We start from the raw sequence: 20104 nt of genomic DNA on the forward strand, positions 1-20104 counted from the left end.
CATTTAGAGATAAACTTAGAAGTGACCAAACACATCAACGTTTTTCCTATTTAAGACGAGTAGTTATACGAGCAAGTTTGGTGGTACAAAATAAAACGTAGCGCTTTTCTAAGCGGATTTAAAAGAGGAGCTACATTTTATGGCGTAATAGCACTTTTGGTAGTACTTCGACTCGGCGCAGTAACACCCTCCCTCTCCCATTATAAGAGGGAGAAGGGGAGCGGACTTTTCAGGCGAGTCGAAGGCGAGTGTAATTATATAAAGTAAGACTAAAAAAGTGTTTAAAATTCATTTTACCTAAAAATCTTAGAACAATGTTTGGATTCCCCTGAGATTTTAATAATTTAATAGCACATTTGCAGTTAGCACATAAGTGTAACTTGCAACTATTTTTTTTACCCGTTTTAAAGTTTTTATTAGTGGTATTTTACATAGTTATTGTTATTATTACCCGTTAGTGGACCTTCATCTGGTCATTTCATTTATTGGTACATTAAACATGTGTCTATTTTGCAGAAAGTTTTTCACAGTTTTTTGATATATTGTAGTAATGGTCACATGAAATCCAGAATAAACAAATAAAATATTTATTGTTTTATTTTGATTTTACATTATATGTTATTACATTTGATAATTTTATTATAATGAAATAATCTTCTTTGTCAACTCCCTTTGCAATTCCCACCAGGGTTCGCAAAACGCAATTTAAAAAACTTTGTTTCAGTGTATTATTTAGTTGGCATTGAAAAAATGTATTACCTAGAAGGCATAATATAATATAATATAATATAATATAATATAATATAATATAATATAATATAATATAATATAATATAATATAATATAATATAATATAAATATATATATTAATATAATATTTCTTAGGGAAAATTATAAGAAATAATTAATATTTTAGAAAAACCTGTGTAACGTCTGAAGAATTGTGAACAGTAAAGAGCAATCAGGAGCATGAATGGGGTCAATTCGAATTTCACTGCATCAATAAAGGACAGTCAAATAGTTTCAAATTGGTTATATCCAAGTTTGGGGGGGGGGGTGACAGGTAGTTTAGCTGTTGCATCTTACTTCCAGTCATATACCCTGACATGCGCATTACAACAAAATATTTGATGCATTCAGTAAAGATTTCTCTACAGTTGCATCATGGAGCTTTAAACTGTCACCACTGTCAGAAGCCAAATTTCTGAAAATTACCCTTTTGGTCACGACAAGTAAACAAGACTATTAAAGGATTGTGGAGAATAATTGTGGATTATTTCTGCATTAAAATAGGAACCGTGGGGAAGGCTTCAAAAACTCAATGCAAGTTAAATATATCTGTCGTCTTCCTTAGATCTACATGATCGGATTAAAGAGGTAAATAGGGTCAGTGTGATATATTTATACAAAATTATTCTGGTATTTATTATGGTGTAAACTGTATAAAAGTATTAGCTAAATTTCAGGGATTTAGGGTAAACTCTCCTTCCACTAGAGCAATAGCATGCAGGCAGCTGCAGGATCTCATAACCTAAATAAAATTAAATCCTAATTTCTAAATCGAATCGAATGACTTCTGGACTTCAGTCTCCTCAAAAAAGCGCACGACGTGTTTCGTGCCAAAAGAGGTCACACTAAATACTGACTGATGCCTAAAGAAGACATTTAGTTCGGAAAATTGTTTAGTTTTTAATTTTGTGTACAAAATTCATGTTTTTTCTTTTTTTATCTTAAAAAAAAATGAAAAATAAATATTGATGGACATTAAAACTTTGCTAAAACACAAAGCTGGTGATGGTGGCCTAAGACTTTTGCACAGTACTGTATGTTTTTTTTCAATATGTCAATATTTTGTGCATGATTTTGTGCAAGAGACACTAGGTTTTACAAAATATACTGTAAAAAAAAAGTCTTATATTAGTAGTACAGTGCACTTATACAGGAGCCATTTTAAAAACAATACTGTGAAAGCTTTAAAAGAATAAAAGAAAGTGTAGAAGCAAACAAAAATGCGGTACAAGAGAAAATACAATCTTAGAAGTAGCCTCCCTGTCACAGTGTCCTAAAATGGTTTTTTAGTCAATTCAGCCAAACACCAAACACAAATTCGGACTTCCAGAGAACAGAGTCAAAGAGAAACTATGTGTCTGTCATTGCACATGTTTGAGGTAGACCACAGGCAGCTTGAAGATGCAGAGAGAGATTAGGAAGGCCAGAAGATATTTTCACAGCACAGTTCGAATAACTCTTATGTAAAGAGAAATCTTAGACTCATACATACCAAGTCCTTGAGATTGACGTGACACTTGTGCTCACACAGAAGTTGAACTATCGCGACGTTTCCGTTGGCAGCTATGAGACAGACAGAGCAGATAATAAGAAACAGACGCTCATCCCCGCAGAGACACAAACAAGAGTATAACATCTGGCCAACAAATTTCTTAAAGATAAATTAATGTGAACATTGTTCAAGCATTCCCACAAAGACCAAATCAGGCTATAAGTGTTCTCAAACAATCATTAGTGCCCCCTTAAAAAAAGACGCCTTGTCTAAGTCTCAACCAATTACAAAAGCAATCATTCTCAGTTGGGTGATTCTCACGAAATTAGACTTATGAGGTGTCATGAAACATTTTGATTAAAAAGTAGATGCTATCAAAATAAGAAGCAGTTACAAACATCTCTTCATGTATTATTTTGCACATGATTTCAAATGACATCATGCAAACCAATTTTGTTGTTTTTCCACATTTAAGGGGAAATTTTTCATTACCGCAACGTGTTCATGACTGGATTTAGGTTCTTTGACATAGAAAAATGTATAATAAAAAAATACAAAAAATAAAAATCTTCAGTGCATGTTATACAAAATATTTACAGTAAACAAACATGTGCTATTTGGTGATCATTGGTAAATGTAGAGACTATAATTAGGAATATAAATGTGTCCAAGGCCAATTTTCTCATCCTCCGCAACAATTTTCAATCATTGTTTAAGCCCTCAAGGAACTAATATTTCCCCCCCAAAAAAATAATTGACTGTGACACTCAAGATGGCTACCAGGTAAGCAGTTCTTATTTTTTCTCTTCAGATAAAAGTTAAAATTTTGTTTGTCATAGTACTTAGACAACTTTTTAGTTCTCATTACCAAAACATTAGTTTGTAAATGCATATATTTAATTTAATATCATGTTGCGGTAATGATAATTTTTGATAATGATAATCTACAAAATGTAAATAATTCTATAGGAATTTTTTTATTTATTTAAATAATGGTTACAGTAAGTTTAGACCTTAATCTTATATGTGCAAAAAATGGCTTCAAGGGCTTTTTAAAAATTCTGATTCTGGACACCTTTCTAAATCTAGATTTCGTGAGAATCACCCAGTTGTGGATGGGTATAAATACATCCTATCCACAGGTTAAAGGATTTTTTTACTCTGTAGTCAGCATGAAACCATGTTTTGGCCCTAGGTTTTCTTTGGGGAATAAATGATATCCTACCAGCATGCTTTTGACCCGCAGGTGGTTAAAATCTCTTTGGCTCTGCTTTACTTCTCACCCTCGTTCAATCCCGAAGGACGGGAAAGCACTAACAGCTGTCACTTTTCACACCTCACTATTTCTACATAAAGCACAATGGGCTTGCTAGGGAGCAATTTTTCAAATGAACACTCTTCATGAATAAAAACATGATGTGTGACTTTGCCCTCTGTCTTTCAATTTTGTAAAAATGGCCTGCAATAACATGTCATTCTGTGAGGGCAGAAGCAGCTGAATAGTCGTGGGGTTAATGTTCGGGAGAGTGCATCTGCATGGGGACACCAATCATTGTAAACATTAAAATCAAAGAGAAATCTATTAATGTAAAATATATTCAGTGATTCACAGTATTCACATATGATTTTAACCTCCAGCAGGATATAATTTTTTGTAATTTTTAAAATTGGCAGCCATAGTCCTCTTTCATTTTATAATATATAAAAGAGTAAGCAGCAAAGAATAAAACTAAACATCTTTTGTGTCATGTGGGAGAAAGTCAGTCAACATCATGGTAATAAAAAAGACAGAATTTTTTTTCAGATGAACCATTCCTTTAAAGGGGACATATCATGAAAATCTGACTTTTTCCATGTTTACGTGCTATAATTGAGTCCCCACTGCTTCTATTAAGCTAGAAAATGTGAAAAAGATCAATCCAGGTCAATTCTCTGCAAGCATGTGAACAAATAGGTCATTGAAATTGGGCTCCCCTTGTGATGTCAGAAGGGGATCTTATTATAATAATACCACCCCTAATCTGCACTATCCAACCACAACGCTGCCATTTAGTGCTGAGATCAGCTCATTTAAAGGAATAGTCTACTCATTTTCAATATTAAAATATGTTATTACCTTAACTAAGAATTGTTGATACATCCCTCTATCATCTGTGTGCGTGCGCGTGGGCGCTGGAGCGTGCTGCGACGCTGTGATGGCATTTGGCTTGGCCCCATTCATTCAATGGTACCATTTAGAGAGAAAGTTAGAAGTGACCAAACACATCAACGTTTTTCCTATTTAAGACGAGTAGTTATACGAGCAAGTTTGGTGGTACAAAATAAAACGTAGCGCTTTTCTAAGCGGATTTATAAGAGGAGCTACATGTTATGGCGTAATAGCACTTTTGGGAGTACTTGGTACCATTGAATGAATGGGGCTAAGCTAAATGCTATCGAAGCGTCGCAGCGCGCTCCAGCGCTTACGTGCACGCACACAGATGATAGAGGGATGTATCAACAATTCTTAGTTAAGGTAATAACATATTTTAATATTGAAAATGAGTAGATAATAATAAATTATCTATACTTTGGACACCAAAAGATTTATTTGACATCTTATAAAAGTCTTGTGAAATGTCCCCTTTAAGGAAGCCGATTCAATTTCTTTTTGGATTTCCTTTACAACCAAGGAGATTATAAACCCTCACCTGTGTGATGAAGAGCCGACCACCCCAAATTGTCCACAGCATCCACCGCACACTTACTCTACAAAGGAAAGCACAATAAAGTATTGCTTTAAACAAATCATCCATTATCCAAGTTTCATCCACAACCACTGTGACATGTACCATCCAGGATGTGCCTATTTTACATCAATTACAACATTTCAATTAAGCAGCTTCACTTAGTTTGCACATAGCCGTTTAATGATGCTCATTTCTGTTAAGCATTTAACAGCATGTCGGGCCACTGTTCATGGATGAAGAGACACAAGGCACATTAATCTGACAGGCATTATCACAGTAGAAGGGTAATGTATTAAATCTGACTGCAGCAACCAAACTCCAAAATGGGCCCAGTGGACATCCCATTATCTGTAATTACTGCATGCCAGTGCTCAAGTTCAAACTGCAATGGTTTTACATTGTAAAAAATGTCCTTTTTAGTTTTTAGAAACCATTACATCTTAAATTACCAGTAAAGACCAAATGGCGCCTTATTGTCATTCCAAATTACGATCTGTCATACTACAGGCAAAATTAGCCTAGCAAGCATTTTTTCAGCATCAAATCACATAAACAATCCCAAAGCACTGAGGGCATGAGAGTATTTGTTGTGTTTGGGAAGTCGAGCAAGGAGTCTATGACTGCTGGATTCAACAAAATTGCTACTGTCAGCCCCTTTCATTAGTGAAAAGCTAATTCTTCTGTTTCACTGGGTCTCCAGGGGAAAGGCTAATGAATTTAACACGGGCTGGGCATGAGAAACATATATCGATGATATAAGACTTGTTTGATGGAAAAAAACATGATTCAAAGCTGTTCATTGTTACCTAGTGGTGCCTAAAAAATATAATGTGTACTTTGGCGAAATAAACAACATTTTTAAGCATACAGAAGTTACAATGCCTGCACAATTAAGTCACTTTTAAAACTGTATGCATGTCATTGCATTATAATAAAAAAATTATTATTTACAACCAAAACAATTTACAAACATGACCTTGAAACCAACTGGTTAACAATAAGTGAAAAACTAGCTAGTAATTTAATACAGTGGTTCCCAAACTTTTTCAGCGTGCGGCCCCCTTATACGGTGCATTCCTTCGCGGCCCCCCAAAGAAAATTTGTGACAAAAAACTATTCTAAAACTCAACATTTTAATAAAAAAAAAAAACATAAAATTATACAAAAAAGTAGTGCTTTTGGTTAGTAGTCTTTTTTTTAGGTTTAATTACACAGAATTCATGATAAATTACCATCTAGCGGCCCCCAGTTTGAAAAACACTGATATAATACATAATTTGTTTGCAGATGCCACTTAGTACAATATATATCTATTTCAACAAATATTTATTTTCAAGTGTACTTTGTGTCTAAATACTTTTGAGCCCCTGTATGACGATTACATTTACATAAGTATCTCTATTGGGCAAAATAAAACCTGCCTGGGAGCTGCCTGTAAAAGGTTTTAGATTTCATTTAGTTTGTTGTGGGCTAACATATTCATGAATATTCACCAACTGACAAGCCTTAAAATCTATATTAGCAACCATTGGTGATCAGAGCTGACAGTTTGTAGAAACATCAGTGAAATATGTGCAGCTTTCCTAGAATCAGATGAAGCCAAACATGAGCCACCCACAATAAAGCCTATAGAAGGCAACAGGTGCATCAGGAGACCCTGGGGTCTTCAAACGCCCCAACCTGCCTACACACATATTCAAACATGAAACACTTGCCGTGCTCAGGAGGCACGCTGTGCAATTGTTGGTTTATGAAAAACCTGACACACATAACATGGAGATGCACATGGCTGTTGCTTTCATTAGCATTCAGTCCATCTGTGTGCATACAACTAATGCTTGTCGCTTCATCGTTTGGAGAAATAAGAGTCCTGGAAACACAACTGAATGCCTGAAACGCATTACCTGCATCAACTTTTTGGCACACTCAGGATGGTTGTTTTTGGCAGCATGGTGTAAAGCAGTAAAACCTAAAGTGAAGTGGGAAAAACATGAGTTTCTCTCATTAAGATTCACTGACGTAATGCAAGAAAAAATGTTTACCATAATTGTACTGTTTAAACAAACCTGAAGCATCCTGCAGAGAAACATCAGCTCCGTGAGCAAGAATGACTGCGAGACACTCGGCTTGACCTCGAGCAGCGGCAACATGTAGACTGAGAAGAGAAGACAAACTGTGGTAAACACTTTCCCTGGTGGTTCTTTATAAATGATAAAACTTTGGTAGGTTTTATACCGTAAATAGCTAAAAGACAAGTGGAGGCCAACAACATGCTGCAAGTAGGGCTGTTTGTCCTATAGCAATAGTAAAGCAATGGGGTGTAAAGAAGTTACACTACACTGTTTCTTTTCCATTCTTCGTAATGACCGAAGCACAAAGCAAGAATGAAGCATTCAAAATATAGTATAGAATACAGAATTGTTAATACTGAACTGGCTCAGACCTATGAATATATAAAAAAAGTAACTGTGAATAATATCTGTCACCTAGGAAACTGTCTAAATTTACAGTGATGAAACAATACTATTCTTAATCTGTAGGAAAGCTATGTGGAATTGAAAATACCATGGTGAGTAAATGAAAACTTATTTTCGTTGTTTAAGATGCCTGCAATATGGAACTTTTCCCTCTATAACAAAATTCTTCAAAAATCTTTATGTTGGTTAAAATCAAATAAAGTCAATTTGTACCTGACAGTTTAACTTATCAATTATTATTTTTATTTAGTAGTAGTAGTAGTGGGAGTGGTAGTGGTAGTGGTAGTGGTAGTGGTTGTGGTAGTAGGAGTTGTAGTAGTAGTAGTAGTAGTAGTAGTAGTAGTAGTAGTAGTAGTAGTAGTAGTAGTAGTAAACTCAGTTTTAACACCCCAGTAGTCCTAAACTTCTAGAGCACCCAAAAAGGGAAAAATGTTTTGGAACATTCCCTATTATTATATAGTTTAGCAGTTAACAGCAGTTAACAGGTTTAAATGTTGATGTTAAAGGGACACTCCACTTTTTTGGAAAATATGCTAATTTTCCAGCTCCCCCAGGGTTAAACATTTGATGTTTACTGTTTTGGAATCCATTCAGCCGATCTCCGGGTCTGTCTGTACCACTTTCAGCATAGCTTAGCATAATCCATTGAATCTGATTAAACCATTAGCATCACCCTAAAAAAATATCCAAAGAGTTTCGATACTTTTGATATTACGCAGCACCTGAAAATAGTCCCCTGCTATTGAAAGTAACCAAGGGGACTATTTTCGGGCACTGCGTAATATCACTACGCCTGCTGCAGCCATGTTACAGCAGCAAAGTCCTTGATTATTACGCCAGTATGAGAGTATAGTTCCTAGCCATATTGCCTAGAAAATTGCAACTTTTAATTTTCCGACTTAGTACACAATGTAACTACAGAAGAGTCAAGTTTTAAATAGGAAAAATATTGAAACTCTTTGGTTATTTATTAGCGCGATGCTAATGGTCTAATCAGATTCAATGGATTATGCTAACCTATGCTAAAAGTGGTAACGTCAAACCCGGAGATCAGCTGAATGGATTCCAAAATGGCAAAAAACAAATGTCCAACTCTAGGGCAGCTGGAAAACGAGCATACCCTCCAAAAATGTGGAGTGTCCCCTTAATACTTCTGTTAATGGTGACTGTGGCTGCCTAACATCTTTTGTGCTGCATGCATGGAATAAAGAAAGCCATGTGGATTGGAAATGACATGAGGACAGAGTGTTTTGATTTAGGAGATGTATCCTATAAAGCTACATGAAATTTTTTTACTAAATATGTGACCCCACCCGTGAAACCCCGGCTAAAGTCGTGTTCACTTTAGATACAGAAACACATGATTCTTAGGCCTATATCATTCGTTTCATGAATCTTTCATTAGAAAGTGAAAACAGACCATAAAATTAAATCACATAAGTGACAATCGGGTCAGTGGAAGGCAAGGCAAAATATTGCGACTTTAGCCCGGTTCTTATTTCAGTTCACATATTTTTCACGTCATCTCCAAAATTCCAGGAACAGCTCAACTTCAGAAAACATAACCATCATATTTCCAATACATTTTAAAGCTGCTGCATGACATGTTGAAAAAAATGCATTTTTTGGATGCTGGTTCATTATGAATTCCGAGTCTGAATATGACACTGAAGCGAGTATTCAGTGTGCGACCTGGTACAATGATTTTAATGTTTTTCTGCTTTTTAGACATTTTGGAGAATCTCAGCTTTCACAAGGTAAATGACCGGGAAAAAATGGTTAAATTGTGCCTCAGTGTTAAATATTTTAGTTGTTTTTAATTGGAAAATTCTCAAAAACATAATTTTCGAGAACGAAATTAATTAAATCTCATCAAATGGCCTTACTCAGTCAGTATTAAAGATATCAAGGTGAACTTTTCACCAAATCTTTTTTTCTTATACATTTATGTAAAAAATAACCGTTTCACAGGCGGGGTCACATACGTAACTTATGAATTTCTATGATAATAATATGATGATGCTCTCACAATACTTCACAAGGTAAATGACATGGTCATCAGAGCATGTGATTACCAAATCACATGAGGTTTGGGAAATACTGAGCTTCTGTGTTCTATGTGCGCCTCTCTGGCTCGTGGACCCTCTGGAGAACAAGCACTCCAGTACAATGAACTCCTCAAATGAGCAGATAAGGATTTATTGTAAGCCTATGAGAACGTTTCCGCTCAAGTCATCCTCATACAGAACACTGGAGACTCATTCAGGTCATCAGCTTTGGAGTTCATTATTTACATAGTACAGAGATCAAGCTCATTGCTCTCCATTCACTGGAGCTCATTTATAACGATTCATCTCTAATGTGTGGCTCATGGGAACGTTCCTGTTTGTCTGTCATAGCTGATGCGGTGCAGGATTGCATAAAAAACTAGTGGGTATTGCTATGACTATTGCTATTGCTCATACCTTAAAGGAATAGTCCATTTTCTTAAAAGAAAAATCCAGATAATTTACTCACCACCATGTCATCCAAAATGTTGATATCTTTGTCTGTTCAGTCGAGAAGAAACTATGTTTTTTGAGGAAAACATTGTAGGATTTTTCTAATTTTAATGGACTTTAATAGACCCCAACACTTAATACTTAACTCAACACTTAACAGTTTTTTTCAACGGAGTTTCAAGGGACTATAAACGATCCCAAAAGAGGCATAAGGGTCTTATCTAGCGAAACGATTGTCATTTTTGACAATAAAAATAAAAAATATAAACTTTTAAACCACAATTTCTCGTCTAGGTCCGGTCCTGAAAGCGCCAGCTACCTCACGCAATACATCATGACGTCAAGAGGTCACAGAGGACGAACGCGAAACTCTGCCCCAGTGTTTACAAGTGTGGAGAAAGAGGACCGTTCCTACATTGTTGTATGTCAAATGATACAAATTAATGTCTTTGTGTCAGTTTATTGTTTAAAATGGTCCGCAAATGTGCGTTTCATATATATGTAACACGTGACCTCCTTACGTCACTACGCACTTACGTGAGGTCGCGCTGGACCGGACCTAGACGAAAAGTTGTGGTTTAAAACTGAATATTTTTTATTTTTATTGTCAAAAATGACAATCGTTTCGCTAGATAAGACCCTTATGCCTCGTTTGGGATCGTTTAGAGACCTTTGAAACTCCGTTGAAAAAAACTGTTAAGTGTTAAGTGTTGGGCTCTATTAAAGTCCATTAAAATGAGAAAATCCTGCAATGTTTTCCTCAAAAAACATAATTTCTTCTTGACTGAACAAAGAAAGACATCAACATTTTGGATGACATGGTGGTGAGTAAATTATCTGGATTTTTCTTTTAAGAAAATTGACTATTCCTTTAACAGACAAATTAAGATTGAAAGATGAACCCAAGCCATAATATCCATGTATACAAATATCATAGAGACTAGGGGTGTACCTTTTAAATTTAAGCTTATAAGGAATTATCTACAACAATCTAGCAATCACCTAACAATAAAAGATGGGCATCAAAATTGCATCTTACATCAAAATCCAGTTAAAGGATATTGCATTAAGTTATTCAATTCTGAACAAGGGAAAGAAAAACACATAACTCACAACAAAGCAAACTAAACATTCCTTCTGGCAAACTAAATCTGGTGAATTCATTTTACAACATATTTTTTAAACATGCAGACATAAAGTTGTAATTATTCAGGTTCAGGCTGCAATAAAACATAATCCTATTTGTCTTTGCCAAGACAAAGAAACACAGCAGACAAACTGCTTTGAACTACTAAAACATATAATTAGGAACACTTTCTACATTTTCTGAGCAAACGTCACACCAACACAAAGTTGGTGAATAAAAACAATAAAACCAGCTTTCGTGTTTAGATCCCAAAAATTTGCATTGCACATTATAATTGGTTCCTGCAGCTCAACTGGTAGACCATGGCACTAGGAATTCCAAAACTATGGTTTAGATTCCCGACGAGCATACAAACCAATTAAATGCAACTTAAATGCACTGCAAATGGATTTGGAAAAAAAGCTAAATGCATAAATGTAAATGTTTAAACTGGATGACCAGCATAAACAAATTGAAGCATTCAAATCTAAACATCTGTGCGCCTATAATTATAAAAGGGGAAATTAATGCTGAAATAACTGTAATGTAACAAAAAGCTGACATGCGAACGATGGATGACTGGTTTGGTTAACATTTAATTTCCGCTGCTACATAAACACACTGATGAAAGAATGAAAAAACACAATCCCCTTCTTTTCTTCTTTACTCTAAACACTTATAAACACATTTTATGCACATCACAAATAGACTGCAGAAAATAGAGGTCAATGTTTAGATCAATAGGAAAGAGAGCGTGTAATGTAACCTCTGCAATACACAGTTCCCGGTACTCACGCAGATTTGCCTTCGCTGTCAAACTTAGTTGGACAGGCTCCTTTCTTCGAGAGGAGGGAAGTGACTTTGTCAGCCTCCCCATGCTCCACTGCAGTGAGGAGTCGCTCATCATTCTTGTTCCATTCATGGGTCTATAAAGAAAAAAGTTTACATTATTATTATTACATCATTCATAAATAACAGAAAAATGCTGAAAAGTATTATCACTAGTATTGCAAGTCAAACAAGACCTCATGTTTTTGTTTAAGTCACATGTTGTGCCCATACAGTACTTTGTAGTTATATACATAAAAATGAGTATGGAATCTGGTACGTTAAAGGGACACTCCACTTATTTTTTCCATTCAGCCGATTTCAGGGTCTGGCGCTACCACTTTTAGCATAGCTTAGCATAATCCATTGAATCTGATAAGACCATTAGCATCACGCTAAAAAATAACCAAAGTGTTTTGATATTTTTCCTCTTCTATAGTTACATTGTGTACAAAAAAAATGGAAAAACTATAGAACTATACTCTCATTCTGGCGTAACAATCAAGGACTTTGCTGCCGTACCATGGCTGCAGGAAGCACAATGATATTACGCAGTTCCCAAAAACCTCCTGCCATTGAAAGATACTAAGGGGACTACTTTCGGGCACTGCATTATATCATTGCGCCTCCTGCGGCCATGGTACGGCAGCAAAGCCCTTGTTTATTACGCCAGAATGAGAGTACAGTTCCTGGCCATATCTTCCTAAAAAAAATCACAACTTTTAATTTTCTGTCGGTTTTAGTACACAATGTAACTACAGAAGAGTCAAGATTTAAATAAGAAAAATATCGAAACTTTGATTATTTTTAGGGCAATGCTAATGGTCTAATCAGATTCAATGGATTATGCTAAGCTATGCTAAAAGTGGTAGCGCCAGACCACGAGATCAGCTGAATGGATTCCAAAACGGTAAGATTCAAATGTTTAACTCTAGGGTACCTGAAGAAATAAGCATATTTTCTAAAAAAGTGGAGTGTCCCTTTAACATTCTTTAATATGAAACTCCTTTCTGTAATATATAGAATCTGGTTTTGTAACTTTTTGTAAAAATACACCAGTTTAAAGTCATGTAATATTATTTGTTGTTTTATTAAAATTTCAAGTTCACGGTTGCAACATCCTCAGCTTGTGAACCAACCATAATGCAACCATACAGTCCTGTCCTTAACCCGCTTTCACATTTGTCTTTACCGGCAAGTTTTGAAAAATGAGCACTTACAAAAAGCTAAACTCAAAGAACAATACTTGTCAGAAAATGAAAGTGAAATGAAAAGATAATGCAATTACATCACAGCAACACACCTATGGCTGCAAAAAGTAAGAAAAGATTCACCCTACAAACTTTAAAGGAACAGTTTGTAGGATTGTGGCCAAAACTGGTATTGCAATCGCAAAACTTGTGGCTAAAACTGGTACTGCAATCACACAACTGGTGGCCAATACAGAAAATGACAACATAAACATCAGTTGAGGGCTGCAACTCCACTTTTTAAATGACAATATCCTGGCCGGACAACTGTTGTCAGTGATATAAGTATTTGAAATGAAAATGATTTCTTAATATCTAGTGACATATCAGGGCCATTTTATGATTAATTGATATACATTTCTTACATACTGTTCCTTTAAGAATGAAACCTGACCCAATGGCACCATAAGCCACTTGATCAGCATCTAAAGCAAGTATGAGGTGGTAAATATTATTGCAAAGTTTTTAATGTGTTTTTTTAAGCATCTCATGTTGACCCCACATATCCACACAAAAGAACAAGCTGGTCAAAGGCAGCATATGTAACAACTAATAAAAGCAACTGAATTTCACCTAAAATTTACAGCCCTACCAGAGGGAATAAAATGCCTGTGGCATGAATCGTTCTTCCAGTTCTTTTGTACCTCACAGGCAATACAGGAACTTAAGAACTACTTTCCTTAAAAGGGCTTATTCACAGCTAAAACAAAGCTTACCAAAATGAAAACATAAAAAAAATGTGTCACTGAGCTGTGCATTATTACAGAAAAGTACAGAACATACTTTTGCTTTTGACTGAAAACCTCTTTGAAAGTTCTTGACAATGCAACAAACACACTTTTAAAAATCAGAAGTACTGAAAAGGCTGATAGATTTCAATAAAAACCTACACGGTAATTGCTTTCAATCGAGTTAAGCAAAAGCGAGGCACTGAGGCAGCCAGCTAAGGTCAGTCGACAAAAACACAGAGGCTGTTACTACTTTTAAAATGCAGTGTATGTAATACTACACGACCCAGAATAAACCAAGCACTATTTCTAGTAACTGTTTGACTTTGGCCTACTATCTGCAATCAGCTAATGCCATATAAAATCAAACCGCAAAACAAAAAAAAAAACGTTTGTAAAAGACAGGCATTTGTAAAGAAGCAGAGTTTGATTGAGCCTCCATGCCACCCAATTTAAGGGCACTCAAACAGCATTAGCAGTGATTTTCTAAAAAAAATGTATTGACTGATACTCCATTTTCAACACAGAGGAGTCTAGAAAATCAATATGCCTCTGTGAAATTCCCTCTGATGACTAAATCTAGATAATTGTTTCATTTTGCAAGTCAAGTATTATTTGTAGACGAGATGATGGGCTTGCTGAACTTGCATGCAAAGACACACAGCTAGATAGTTACAAGCATGCCAAAAGTTACTGCCATGCCTTTAAAACAGCTCCAGTAAAATCCAAGTACATTATTGTTCTACATTTAACATTTTAGCGATTCATTTTTAGAATTACTATAAACTATACCTAACTTTATTAGTTTGCACATTTGTAGCCTCTAATGGAACGGCTGAAATTCCACAAGGGGGCGTATTTGTTCCTCAGACGTTGCACAATAAATGTGACATCTGAATATATTCATTATAAATCGTGAATGAAAAGTGAAATTCGAACGAATGTCCGTTAGTGAACTAATTGTATACACTATTTATGTCGTAATTCAGTCAGAAGCTTCAAGATTGTGAGATGAAGAAATCGTTTTTGGATTAAAAGGCTTGGATATTCTATTTTCTTGGACTTTTGGGGATTTATGAACAATTTGTTTTGGACAATTTCACCGAAGCGGATAAAGGGAAGATTTTGAAGGTAAGTAAATATCCTAAATCAGCGCCGCCCGGTTCAGGTAACTAACAACTAGATTACAGTTTTATGACTGCTATAAATCATATGATGCATTGTGTGTGCGCTTAATGGAATCCCGAAAGTCTAAGCTTTCAAACGATGTGCCGCATGACTGTATATTTTGAAGATTTAATGCTTCAAATTTACAATGACATTTATGCAGCCTCACGTGCAAGGGAGGGGGTGTGCCATGTACGGCACAGTGTTCCTAATCAGGTTAAAAAAACGATTAAATATCGTCTCAGTTTTATAAAGTATAAACAAAAATTATCATTATTGACCACACAGATTTGCATATTATTGGTTGTGGGAATACTGCCATGATGTGACATTTGTAACACATTAAAAACTTGGAACATATTGAGAACTTACATTAAACCTTCTAAAGAAACTATGCAAGATTCAGCCATAAGCCAGAGATTTTCTTTTTGTCATGGTGGGTCTTTGCACAAACAGGAAACACTTAACATTATCTCAAAAGAGCCTGTAGGAGTAAATAACCACTGGAAAACAGACACACATGGCACAAACACTACCTCCGCCCATCATTCAGAGTAAGCATTTTAATCTGATAAAAAGTCAACTTCAGTCAAGCAATATAGGGCTAGAAGCAAAACAAGTGGTTTACATCAAACAGTTTTCATTTTAATTTGTGTTATCTATTCATAAACATATGCAGTTAACTAACCAGGACAGAACAAGGCTATTTAAATATTTTGATGTTGAGAGTTAATACATATAAGACAATCATAATTTAATCAAAGGGGCTTTTATGTACTGCACTGTTTAATTGCTTTATCTAAGCATACACGTCTGCTTAACATCCCACAAATAAAATAAATATTTAGATAACGTTTCTTCAAAGATTGCAAGACAATGTAGGTGTGTTGCAAAGTTGTGACCTTTGTACTTGATATGTCATGCCTAATGTTTTCATTATACCGGGCCCTAATGCTAAATCAAACTTGAGGCCTTTCTTTGGATTTCATGTACAAGACGTGTGCCAAATGCGCAGAACAGAAAACTTACTTGTGATGAATGGGTTTGCATTGCCTGTTCCTGTACATAAGCCAATTGGATCAAATACTCATATACCACATTAGACCATGTGAACTAGCTGTTTGAATGCTTGGCTTAGAAACTAATGGCTTCTCGAATTCGAAAGCTGAGGCAGAACACCTTGAGAAAAGACTGGACTATGACCTCTTATCACACGCCTGTCTGTTCAAGCTTGGCTCTTACAATGTTCTGCATCTCAGCCATTACATTTCGTTGTACCGATGAAACTTGGTTCACTTCTCTTTGTTTTTTATTCCTAGGATGACAAATTACATTGTCACTTTAGTGTGACAAATCCTTGGAAAAGAACATCCCTTTGTAAGAAAAACATTTGGAACTCTAAAAATTACTTTATTATTACAACATAAAAGATAATGACATAACTAAATGAAATGCTTAATTAAGAAAGAAAGATTTTAGTAACTTTACATGACATTATTAAATGAAAAAAGCTACTTTAGGCTTTAAATTTTCAAACCCCTTTCAAAATGTACTCCTATCCTAAATCTTAACCTAATTTGTCCAAACTGTATTTGTCCATCCAACCATGCCAGTTCAGGAGGGTGAAAGTACACTAAAGACTTAATCCTCCTCTTAATCTTATTATTAGATTTTCAGACATATGGCATATTGATAAACCCCCAGTGAACAGGGAAGAGCGTGCTTGTAACAGAAGGCTCTGGATATCCATTCAGTGTTTTACCATTAGCATGGTCTGAATGCTCAGCTCGAAACTGTGGAGAGCGGTTTGAGAGATATGAAACCTGAGAAATTCTTCAGTTCAGATTCACGTCTATGGTTTTGGTAAAATAACAACAGCTGTTAAAGTCACTTTGCAGCTCCCAAAGTATGGGGCATTTATCATGTTTTCACACAACATTAAGAACCATTGTACACCTCCCACGCTATAAATGCACACTACAGTCATATAACCAACAAACCACCTTCTTCATACAAAACCTGGATATTTTAGTGAGTCTCCATGGTGTTAAAAAAGTTAAGAAATGGGCACACCATATAAGTTCAAATCTCTGTGCAATAACTATTCTGCCACAATTTGCTGGACCAGCGGTCCAACTAAATCACAAAGATGTTGTCTAAGCCCACAATATAGCAGATCTGAATAATATATGGGGAAGTATCTCTGGCGCTGGGAAATAACTGAGTAGTTACAACACCAGGATCTTCTAATGTCAACCATATGAACCTTGTATGAAACAATGCATCTTTTCACCTAAACTACAGCTGAAACTGCCTGAAGTATTCCGGTGTAGAGTATTGCATAGTCTTACTAGATAAAAACCCAAAAACCACATGGCTTGTTAAAGGAATTTTCCATTTTCTTAAAAGAAGAATCCAGATGGTTTGCTCACCACCATGTCATCCAAAATGTTGATGTCTTTCTTTGTTCAGTCGAGAAGAAATTATGTTTTTTGAAGAAAACATTGCAGGATTTTTCTCATTTTAATGGACTTTAATAGACACCAACAATTAATACTTAACTCATCACTTTTTTTTACAGTTTTTTTCAACGGAGTTTCAAAGGACTATAAACGATCCCAAACGAGGCATAAGGGTCTTATCTAGCAAAACGATTCTCATTTTTGACAAGAAAAATAAGAAATATGCTCTTTTAAACCACAACGTTTCGTCTAGGTCCGGTCCAGCGCGACCTAACATAAATGCGTAGTGACGTAGGGAGGTCACGTGTTACATATATAAAAAGCACATTTGCTTACCATTGATAAACAATAAACTTACACAAAAACATTAATTAGTATCAGTTGACATACAACAACGTAGGAACAGTCCTCTTTCTTCAACACATGTAAACACTGGGGCGGAGTTTCGCGTTCGTCCTCTGTGACCTCTTGACGTCATGACGTATTGCGTGGGGTCACGCTAGCGCATCACGACCGGATTTAGACGAGAAGTTGTGCTTTAAAAGTGCACATTTGTTATTTTAATTGTGAAAAATGACAATCGTTTTGCTAGACAAGACCCTTATGCCTCGTTTGGGATCATTTATAGTCCTTTGAAACTCTGTTGAAAAAAACTGTTAAGTGTTGAGTTAAGTATTAATTGTTGGTGTCTATTAAAGTCTATTAAAATGGGAAAAATTCTGCAATGTTTTCCTCAAAAAACATAATTTCTCCTCGACTGAACAAAGAAAGACATCAACATTTTGGATGACATTGTGGTGAGTAAATTATCTGGATTTTTCTTTTAAGAAAATGGAATATTCCTTTAAAGGTTCTGCAAACAAACATACATAGATCTGCCATACATAGATTAAGTTGTTAAGTCTGAAAATTATCATATTTGACTAAATTCATCCTTAAAAAAAATAATGCTAAATTTTTGCATTTAAACTTGAATTCTGAAAATCAAATTTCTCATTTTATCTCATGTCTTTGTGGTTTTTCTACTCTTACAGTATATGATGCTTCAGCATAGGGCTGGGTATCGATTCAGATGTTCCAGATCAATTCGGTTTCCATTCACAATCTATCAAATTAATTCGGTTTCGATTCACAAGCTATCAAATAGATGAGGTTTTGATTTACAAGCTATCAAGTCGATTCGGTTTCAATCCACAGGCTATCAAGTCGATTCGATTTCTATTTGGATTCTTGAGTTGATTTTTATACTCTATTCTCAATTCAACTCAATGAATATAGATTTAATACAAATACTATATTTATAAAAAAGAACAGTGAACAGCAGTTTACAAGTGGGTAATTAATAAAAAAAATCAAAAGCCACAAAACTGTCGTCGTCTTGCTTGCGAAATCTAAAATGCTTCCATACCTCTGACTTTGTATGTGAAGATGGCATCAATGTCGACGAAGCACCTGAAACCGCCATTTTAAACACCGAATGAATGAATGACATGCACGCCTCTCGCTCCTTGGTAACATCGCGCAAGGCAAAAAAGAGGGTGACACTAGTGGAGAAGACTAGTAGTTAGATTAACGTTAATCTTATGTTCAATGTTTGCAGTAAATAAATATGAAAAAAACATTGATTAGTGGCCTTTAAGTATCGATTTTGAATCAACCACGTAAAAAAAATGATTAATTGAAAAATAATTTTTTTTGCCCATCCCTACTACAGCAACTGACATTGTTTGTCGCAAGTATGCAAGTTCAGTGAGAAATATTTATGGCAAGTACATTTTCTCAACTCACTTTGAAAAACATTTTCATTTTCGTAAAACATGACACACAAACACTTATCTAACAGCAGTTTCTTAGAGTGCACCTTATCCAAGGTTAGCAGACTGAGTGCACCAGTTTAAGGACACATGTGTGTGCTGTTCAGCAATTGCAACTAATGTCAACTCCGTCTCTGAGGTTAAGAGGAGAGATGTGTTGGGGCTGGCGTTAGTTAATCTCTAGAAGCTGGGCAGCTGGGTCTAGGCTAATACAGAAACCCTCTTCTTAGTAAGTATACACGCTGTGCCCATTCTCATCCGCTTTACCACACTGCTGCCAGATTGCCTTTGATTGGTTGTCTGGGGCATTTTCTGGGATTATCTGCTTAGCTGTGATTGGTACTTGACATAATGAATGATACTGCTGTAAACAAACTGAGTACACAGAGGGTTTGTAAAATGTGATATGAATTTTTCAATCTGATAAAATCTTGCAACTTGTTTCGAACAGACAGTTCACTTTCAGCTATATTATTTTTAGTAATTATTTTGATGTTGGCACAACCAAACATATGCAACCTAATAAACACTTGGCACTGTCAATAAAAGGTGCTATTTATAAGGCAGCCTACTTTAGGAAATGGTACTAGACAGTAACCCGTGATCAGGGTAGACCATGATACAGTCCTGTTAAGGTTTAAATTAAGCAGCGATCGACTGTACGTATGAAAGGTGTCAGTCTATGACAAAGGATAAAGAGATTAGCATTAAGGCAGTTTAATACAGTAAGTTGGCGAGGGG

At 35.6% G+C, this 20104-nt stretch overlaps 1 protein-coding gene across 2 annotated transcripts in view; it reads right to left on the minus strand.

Moving 5' to 3' along the window:
* Positions 1 to 20104, minus strand: part of rai14 (retinoic acid induced 14) — a 47785-nt gene that overhangs the window by 19384 nt on the left and 8297 nt on the right. For both annotated transcript variants that reach the window (XM_055179403.2, XM_055179402.2), the window contains 5 exons: positions 11910 to 12040; positions 7077 to 7165; positions 6915 to 6979; positions 4972 to 5029; positions 2282 to 2352 (listed from right to left, as the gene is read on the minus strand). In XM_055179403.2, the coding sequence (XP_055035378.2) occupies positions 2282 to 2352; positions 4972 to 5029; positions 6915 to 6979; positions 7077 to 7165; positions 11910 to 12040 (414 nt within the window). The remainder of the gene's footprint in view (positions 1 to 2281; positions 2353 to 4971; positions 5030 to 6914; positions 6980 to 7076; positions 7166 to 11909; positions 12041 to 20104) is intronic.

The sequence above is a fragment of the Misgurnus anguillicaudatus genome, chromosome 9, assembly GCF_027580225.2.
Source record: "Misgurnus anguillicaudatus chromosome 9, ASM2758022v2, whole genome shotgun sequence".
Taxonomy (NCBI): domain Eukaryota; kingdom Metazoa; phylum Chordata; class Actinopteri; order Cypriniformes; family Cobitidae; genus Misgurnus; species Misgurnus anguillicaudatus.